Source organism: Stegastes partitus, unplaced genomic scaffold, assembly GCF_000690725.1.
Source record: "Stegastes partitus isolate 25-593 unplaced genomic scaffold, Stegastes_partitus-1.0.2 Scaffold4, whole genome shotgun sequence".
NCBI lineage: Eukaryota > Metazoa > Chordata > Actinopteri > Pomacentridae > Stegastes > Stegastes partitus.
In genome coordinates this window covers 1,121,529-1,130,376 of record NW_007577735.1, presented here as the reverse complement: position 1 = coordinate 1,130,376, position 8,848 = coordinate 1,121,529, and the positions used below count along the sequence as shown (strand labels likewise).

Here is an 8,848-nt window from a genome sequence, read left to right as displayed (position 1 = left end):
GGTGGAGGGGGAGGCAACAACAGTCAGTCACAGGTAAAAAGCCACATCATGCTGCTCATATGTTGTACTTGAGGCCAATCAATGCACATGTGACAGGACACAGGAGGCTTGTTATTGATTGAGAAATGCATTGTATAACTCTATATAACAGAACTGAGTGACTCTTTTGTTCTTGATAAACAGGCAGCCAATAACGATTTACTCTTTTGTGTACGTGAGTGTGTATCTGGCCAGACGCAGGCCAGCAGCTCCTTCGAGAGTCGTGTCGTGGTGGTCTGTGAGAAGATGATGAGCAGAGCTTGCTGGGCCAAGTCCAAACATTTAATCCACTCCAAGACCTTCAGAGGCATGACACTCCTTCACCTGGCTGCTGGCCAAGGCTACGCCACCCTCATTCAGACACTCATCAAGTGGCGGTGAGAAGGAAATTCTCTACATACTCTATAATGGTGTTCTGGTTTGTAATTGGTGTACACCGCACTGGATAGAAGTAAGATGCTTATTGTTTTCTCTCTTCCACCCAGTACCAAGCATGCAGATAGCATTGATTTGGAATTAGAAGTGGACCCTCTCAATGTGGATCACTTCTCCTGCACGCCTCTGGTAAGAGAGCTGAAGCTAACATGAGACAGTGTGAGCAATAACAAAATAAATCTTAGTTTGTGTGATGGATTAGCTTAATTTTTACTTTGCTGATTTGGCCTTGTGTGTTTGTTTTCCATTCAGATGTGGGCATGTGCGCTTGGTCACCTGGAGGCAGCAGTGGTCCTGTATAAATGGGACAGACGTGCCCTCGCTATCCCAGATTCTCTGGGCCGCTTACCCCTTTCAATTGCCCGGTCTCGTGGTCATACCAAATTGGCAGAATGTCTGGAGCAGCTTCAGAGGGAAGAGCAGCAGACACCAGCCCCTCTACCACCCACAACTCGCATGTCTTTTTCCCCGGCCCCTGACGCACCCACCACAGACAGCTGGATGGTCAGCTGGGCAAACGACAGTGTAGTAGCACCCAGTGGCAAGAAAGGAGGTCCTGTCACCACCACAACCACATCCAGCACCACCAGCCTCAATCCAGGTCAGTGCAGGGGAAGAAAAGTCACTGTCTGGAAGAGATCTGTACATTCTGATAGTTCATGACAACCACAATCTTTGCTCGTGTATTATAAAAACAAATTGTTATGTGTTTGTTTTTGCAGACTTGAGAAGGCCCAGGTCAGAGCCCTCCAACTACTACAGCAGTGAGGGCCAAAGAGACCTTCCACTAGCTAAAAAACATAAACCCAACCCAGAACTGTTTCAGACTCGGCCTGACAAGGCCATGTCTGTCCCTCTGAGCCTGGAGCAGCAGCAGCTCCACAAGCTATCCTCAAGCACTAAGAGCCTATCCTCAGAAGGCCTGAGCTCAGACAAAGGCCTGTCTACAGGAGGCAGTACCGGAACAGTCCGGTGGACCTCCAGAGAGGGCTTCTCCAGCAGCAATTTGGGGAGGAAGGCACTGGGGATCAGTGGAAGCAGCAGCCTGGGGAAGGAGAAACTGGTCAACCGGTTACGTCAGCGGGAACAGCTAGGCATGCTGGTAATGGCAGACAGAGAGATGGCAGATTCAGAATTGCTGTCATATCGAGAGGATCTGGAGAACCAGGACTGTCTCACACAGATGGATGACCTACAGGTGAGAAGGAAAGAATAACAGTGTACTCAGTCCGCAAAATATGTACAACCTGGCACCATTGATGCCAAAGAATTAATTTTGGCCAATTGATGTTGCTATAAGACACTGTATCTCGGCTGCAGAAACAACTACATGATGCATGCACTTGACGAATAAAACATTCGGCAAAAAGTGTCCATTTTAAAGTGTCTTTCCCACTTCAAGCATACATTATTAGAGTTAATGAAAGAGAGAAAATGTGTAGAATTGCATTTACCGCACTATCAGAAGGAGAATGTGGTATGGATTTATTATTGGCACCACTGGCATCCATTAGAGCTGCACAGCCATCAGTAAGGACAGCATGACAAAATAAGATTCAAATTGGATATTACAGTACCAAGCCACCTCTTTTATGTCAGCCTCTTGCATTGGGTTGGCACTGTACACCAGCCCAACCTGGCACTCTGTCGATGACCATCACCGCATAATAAACTCTCTCTATTGATCCACTTCAATAGCCAAGGGTTTCTTCCAAGCATCCGTATCAGACTTCTCCACCAGATGAAGTGCTGGATTAAGAATTTTAGCCTCCAGCAATATCACTGTCGTGATTATTACCCCTCTCCAATGCCATTAAAGCCAACATTTTTGTCACAGGGCCAAACAGTTAAACCTGAAGGATTAGACCATGTGCAGACACCAAAATAGGCAGTCTCTCAAACTGTATATAGTAATAAAAATGTACAAGGTGAATCCTCCCCTCAGTGACCTTTGTTTGTCTCAACAACGCAGGTAAATATGATGACTCTGGCAGAGCACATAATTGAAGCAACGCCAGAGAGAATCAAAAGGGAGAACTTCACCCCGTCGGACTCTGTGCCCTTAGACACATCAGGGGTCAGCAACACCATGAACTGGCTGGCCAACTACCTGGGAGATGTAGAACAGCTGCCAAGCATCATACATCTACGGTAAGAGGCAGCATGGGGCAGATGTGCATATTGCATAGCCTTTTTATAGGTGTTTGTTCAGCATGTCTTCCTTACTGCATAGGTATTTTAACGTTTTCTATACTTTGTTATTCTCTGATATTGTCCAAAAAGAGCAATACTTTGATGGGATCAAATGGATGGAGAGCACAAAAAGAACATTGCTTTGCAAGAATGCATTTAAACACACATGCATTTGAGAGTAACTTACTGTTGGGGTTTGATGTAACTGCTTTAAACATGATGCTGGATGATGGATTAACCAAAAGTGTAAGACAAGAGTTTTATTTAAAAAGTGCAGTGGCTGAAGTCAGCTAATTGTCTGTGATGGTGTTATTCCTGAAAAGTAGAATTCGTACCTGCTACTATTTTTAGCAAGGTCTGCAGAAGTAAACTCAAAAAATAAATAAATACAATTTTCTATTATCACTTCTTAGAATGCTTTATATATCTATGTAACTTTGGCTTAAAAACGTGTAAGAACTAAAGATTTTCTTTTAGTTAAGAATTATATTCCTACATTTACTTAAGCTGTCATTTTAGATAATGACTACCTGCAGCAGCCAACTGGACTTATGTCATTTTCTCTCCTCAGGTCTCTGTATAATGAACCCCTGACCCCTTCATCCAACCCCAGCTTGAGCCCTGGGGCGTCTCCACTGAGAGAGGGGCCCCTGGAAAGGTCAACGCTCCCTTCCCCAGCTGACTGGAGTGAGTTCATCAATGCCTCCAACAGCAAGGTGGAGCGAGACCTGGCCCAGCTGACTCTGTCAGATCCAGAGCAGAGAGAGCTGTATGAGGCCGCCCGCCTAGTCCAAACTGCCTTCCGCAAGTACAAGGTACAGGCTTGGTGCTCAGGTGCCATAAGCTGTGTGAACTGTAGCCCACACCCACAGGGCTGCAGGCTTAAGACCGGTATTATTAGATGGATTTGTTTTTGGCTTCAGAGGAGATGTTAAAGAGCCCACTTTTATATGGTTTCAGGCTGTAGAGCTCAGATTTTTTGCAGTAGAGTTTAGGATTGTGATGTGGTTTGTTAACATCTTCTGTGCTGTTTTTAATCAAGGATAATCTTAATCTCATTTTTCTATCTCTATCTTTGTCTCATTCTCTGTCCCTCTGGTCATACACACAATACAACATAAATGAAAACTATACAAATATGTCCCTGTGGTTTCAGCATGGGAAAGGTGGCTTGAGCAGAGCATGGCCTTGCTTAGAGGAACGACTGCACTGTCCCCTGTATCCCTGCTGCAATTAGACACAATTAAGCTAACGTTCTCTTACTCTGTCTGTGCCTCTGTCTCTCTCTTTCTTTCTCAGTTAGCGGTATTGAGCCTGCTACTGCCTGTTTTTAAATAACTCTCCACACACCAGTCCTTTCCCCATGCCCGATCCCATTCCTCAATTCCCTACCCACCCCTCAGTTACTTTTAATGAGTTTTAATATGACAACCTGTTCACTGTTGTGTCCATCTGCCAGCTGATACAGAGGTTTGGTTCTCTGTCGCACATCAGCTTACCTCCTCCTCCCCAATTCTCTCAGGGAGGACCGGTCCACCAGGAGTGGACTTATGCCATGGTGGCATTCACATGCTAGCCACCAGGAGACCTCAAGGAGACACAGCCACTAATATCCTCTGCGGCAAAAATCAGGTTCTACTGTGACCTCTGACCTATCCCACTCTACTCTCCAACAGGGGCGGCCGCTCCGAGAGCAACAAGAAGTAGCTGCTGCTGTTATACAACGTTGTTACAAGAAATACAAACAGGTAGGCATCCCAGTGCACTGAAGTGTTCAGGCAGGGTCAAATCTACATCCGAGGCTGCATCGTAGTACGTTTCATAATCTTTTCCTTTTTCCGTTCACAAGCTAACATGGATAGCCTTGAAGGTAAAACATTTTCACTAACAACGGCTGAATTGATCGATTTGTTGATCGCGTTCTTCTGTTCAACTGAAGTGTTCACACACAGCACAGCGTGACACATTGCTCTGTTCTCGTCGGCAGTATGCACTTTATAAGAAGATGACGCAGGCCGCCATCCTTATCCAGAGTAAATTCCGCAGCTACCACGAACAGAAGAAGTTCCAGCAGAGCAAGAGGGCTGCCGTGCTCATTCAGCAATACTACCGCAGCTACAAGGAGTTTGGCAGGCTGAAGCCCCACCATCGTGGGGCTGCTGCTGCCTTGGTGCAGCACAAACTGAGGTAGACACTCAGCCACATACTGAATGAAGGCAAAACACTTGAAAATACTAATCAGTAGGTCACTGAAGAGCGTGCTTTGTCACACTTCGCACTACAAAACGATGTGCAGCAGTTAAATTGCTGGACTTGACTGAAGGACTGAAGGATAATAGATGAGCAAAGTAGTTTATGAGCAACACATTTACAGAAAGACAATGAATAGCCATTTTCACTCTATTAATTATATTGTGTTTTGCAAAGCAACCTCTCACATCTTCATTGAAAGACAAAAACTCCAGAAGCAGTTGGTTGCAGGATAATAAGACACTGTTGTCTATGTGGTGTTTTACAGAGGTAGTCTGCTTACAAAGAGGCAGGATCAGGCTGCCAGGAAGATTATGAGGTTCTTACGACGCTGCCGCCACAGGTAGGCTCCGACACAGACTCACACTCATACTAACAGACTCATTTATACATGCATACACATACAAGTTTATGTAGGCTAGACTCACTATATTCGATAATAATTGAGTTAACCAGTGAGACACAGTAGAAACTATCACTAGTTTTAGAATTTTGTCCATCTTTCAACTATTTTTTCATTCTGTGTGATGTGTTTGATTTATTTTTGTTGAAATTAAAAAAAATAAAATAAAATAAAAATGGGTGGTTAGAAATGTCCCCAACACCTAAGCTCCACCTCCCTCCCCCTCACTGTATTTGGCCCCCCCACCTGTCCTTGCCCCCTCCCTCACAGTGCCTACTGTGTGCTAATAGCTGTCTGGTATTGTTTTGCTGTTTATGCCAAGCCCCTTGATGGACCATAGACTGTTCAAGCGGGTGAGTGCAGCCTCAGCAACTCAGTTCGTGCCTCTCTCTCTCTTTTTCTCTCCCTCTACCTGTTTACTCTGGATGCCTCTTTCTCCTTTACTCCCTCTTACGTCTCACTCTCACTCTTTAATAATACAATTATCTCCTCCTGAGGTCTCAAGCCTTAGCATTCTCTCCCTCCTCTCCTCTCTTCTCCTCTCCTCACTCTCATTTTCTCCTTCTCGCTCTCTCTCTCTCTCTCTCTCTCTCTCTCTCTCTCNCTCTCTCTCTCTCTCTCTCTCTCTCTCTCTCTCTCCCACCACCCCACCCACCCTTCCTCATTCTCCATCACTGTTGCTTGATGCCTGCTTGCATGAAGGCTGCCGACTGGAGCCACAGGTGGACTGAGAAGCTCAGATTTAGAGCAGAACCTATCTCAAACTAACAAAATGCTTATGAATGACAATATCACAGCAACACTTAACAGGCACTTCTCTGATTCTCTTTATCTCTGTCTTTCTCTCTTGGAAATTACTTTTTTGTTCTTGTTTTTTTTTCTTCCTTTTTTCCCCCCCCTTTTTCTTTCAGCTTTTGTGTGGTTATGCAGATAGCCAGTTTGAGAGAACGGGAGGCTTTTTCTCAGCCATGTTTTATTCTGCTGCATGTCAAAGTGGTGACAACTATGGGCCTTGCTCTTCTACCTTCAGGCATGCTATGGGCCTGCTGTTTCTCAAGTAGTTGTCTGTCTGTCTGGCTGGCTGTGTGCTCTGTTTCTAGCCACTCGACAGACTGCGAGGGGGGACTTAACCCCTCAAATTTCCATTTGCTAAAACTGTGTCAACTTGTTAAACCTGTTCTGCCCACTGGTTGATCAAAACATAACTAAATAAGCACTTTACTAAAAACAAAAATAAATACACCTGAACGAGAAAAATAAAATCACCCTTCATGTAACCCTCTTGTTGTTGCTTTGTTGTGACATTCGGATTCATGTTTTTACTCTTTTCATATTAGCTGTATACTGTCCTAAAATAGGTTATCATGCTTTTAGAGCAGGTGAGGTTGTTGATGTTACCGCTACCTATGGCATGCTTGTCTGCTATACTGTGATATAGGTTAGGAAGCTGTGATAGCATGTAGGTCACAGCGGAAAAAAAACAAACAGTAGTTTCCTCCACCCACTGGGACTACAACACAGAGCTTTTAATGGATTCATACCTGCAGGGAGTACACCAGCTCAGCATGAGAAGATGCAGCACACACCAACGGTCTGTGTGTGCACTCACCGTGCATCTACGCCGTCTCTCAATACGTAAATGTTGCCGAAATAACCAGATCCATCAGATGGTGGTGGTTGATGTGTTAAAATTAGTTTTTAGGGTAAAGCTGACTGGTTTTTGCTCACATACTCCGGACACATGTCTGTTCTATGAATCCACACCGTTTCCTGGTGGTTCTCTCTTATGAACCACCAGTCAGTCTATTTGTGAATATTTAAAATTGCTTTTTTTTCCCCACAAATTCAGAATTTCTTTTAAGTCTGTACCTGTGTGTGCGCAAAACTAAAGAAATAATTTCTACCTTTACCATAACACCCAGTACAATGATTTATGGTTTCACTGAATAAATAGTATTTTAATTGTAGAAAGATAATTCCTCTGTGCAGTTGTCCAACTTTAGTGTCAAATGTTGCATTTTGGGGGGGAAAAAACAAAAAAAAAAATGTGTTTCAGGTAGCCAAATGTCAGTACATTAATGTAGAGTAATTGTAGTTATTATAATATGTGCCTGTATTTATTTTGTCCCAGAAGCATATTTTATTCCTAATGTAATACTTTTATATAGTAATGATTCTGTAATTGTGCCATAATTATCTCCCTTTGTTTATTCCAAAGTTCAATTCAATCCTGACCAATATTTCCTTTCACAGACCAGCTGTAGTTCCTGATGATCTTGGGCCGACTTGATATTTGTCTGGTAGCTCTGGCTGAGCAGTGTGATACTGTCAGGCCCGTATGTGTGTCTTGAAGAGCTTGATATTCAAGTCATGGATGTTGCATTCATGGACACTTGTCTCTCTCTTGTGTTCCAGGGTGAAAGAATTGAAAAGGGCCAAGGAACATGAGACCCCTCAGAAGAGCCCCCTTGCGATGTGACATCACTCTCCTGACTCCTCTTTTTTCTTTTTTGTTTGTACCCGAGACATTTTACAAGAGAAACAGAGAGAGGAAAAAAAAAAAAACATCAATGCAAGCACTGCAATTATTATTACTGCTGCAGTGTTACTGGTTCGACTACATGTACAACAGCATTTCTTTTTTCCACACATCTATTCTTTCCACTGACTTGATTTTCTTTGGAGAGTGGCAACTTCTACAGGATTATAAACTAAAAGGGTAGGGGTGGGGGGTGCAGAACATTTGCTTCATGGCATTTTTTGCACTTTTTCATGGATTGCTTTGTCTTTTTTGGATATGAAGAGGTTTTGGACAGTGAAGGAAGCAAACACAGGACATGTCCGAGGCGGTCTGTCACATGTGAGGACCCGAAGAGACGTAAATTGAGGCTGCTGCAGAAGATCTCAGAGGACAGAGACACCGTGCAGCAACACTCGGGGCTCTAATTGTATTTCATAATTTTTTAAGTGACCAATCAATTCATTTGAAGAAGGATTTTTTTTAACCAAATATATTGATAACCCACACGGCCACTTCTATCCACTGCTGTAGATTAGACGATATTCAGCTTAACTCAACAATTTTCCTGCTGTCCCACTGTGCTCTACCCCACCAGTCTACCCACACGGGTGGAGCTACAAATGAATGTAGTCGGGGTTAAACCATGCAGAAGCAGATAGGGGATAAAATATTTCTGTTTTAACATTTCTTAAAAAAAAACAACTATGCTTTATCGTATATATTGTCACTTTATTACTTGAATTTGTTCCATACTGTCCAATGTATTTCCTCCATCATGTCCAATGTATAGGTGATCTGTATCTTCAGGCTATATGTTGTTAAATCCTACCAAGAAAAAAAATGCATGACTTCTTGGCAAGAAAAGTCTTTGCTTGTGTGCTTATGGTCTAGTCTTTCAGCCTATCCTCTGATTTTCTTTTTGTTTCCACGTAAGTGGTTCTCATATTCATATTCTCCTCCATTAGTTCTATCATTCCAGTAATGAAGCTATCCCTGTATTGTCCTGT

At 43.5% G+C, this 8,848-nt stretch overlaps 1 protein-coding gene across 1 annotated transcript in view; it reads left to right on the top strand.

Moving 5' to 3' along the window:
* The window catches only part of camta1a (calmodulin binding transcription activator 1a), a 282,405-nt gene extending 274,637 nt beyond the window's left edge, over positions 1–7,768 (top strand). The window contains exons 13-25 of the mRNA XM_008278556.1: positions 1–33; positions 220–416; positions 525–603; positions 727–1,075; positions 1,197–1,672; positions 2,447–2,625; positions 3,239–3,482; positions 4,344–4,415; positions 4,517–4,537; positions 4,655–4,854; positions 5,186–5,260; positions 5,643–5,673; positions 7,736–7,768. The exon at positions 1–33 is cut by the window's left edge and continues 1 nt beyond it. Coding sequence (XP_008276778.1) covers positions 1–33; positions 220–416; positions 525–603; positions 727–1,075; positions 1,197–1,672; positions 2,447–2,625; positions 3,239–3,482; positions 4,344–4,415; positions 4,517–4,537; positions 4,655–4,854; positions 5,186–5,260; positions 5,643–5,673; positions 7,736–7,768 — 1,989 coding nt within the window. The remainder of the gene's footprint in view (positions 34–219; positions 417–524; positions 604–726; positions 1,076–1,196; positions 1,673–2,446; positions 2,626–3,238; positions 3,483–4,343; positions 4,416–4,516; positions 4,538–4,654; positions 4,855–5,185; positions 5,261–5,642; positions 5,674–7,735) is intronic.
* The last annotated feature ends 1,080 nt before the right edge of the window (positions 7,769–8,848 follow it).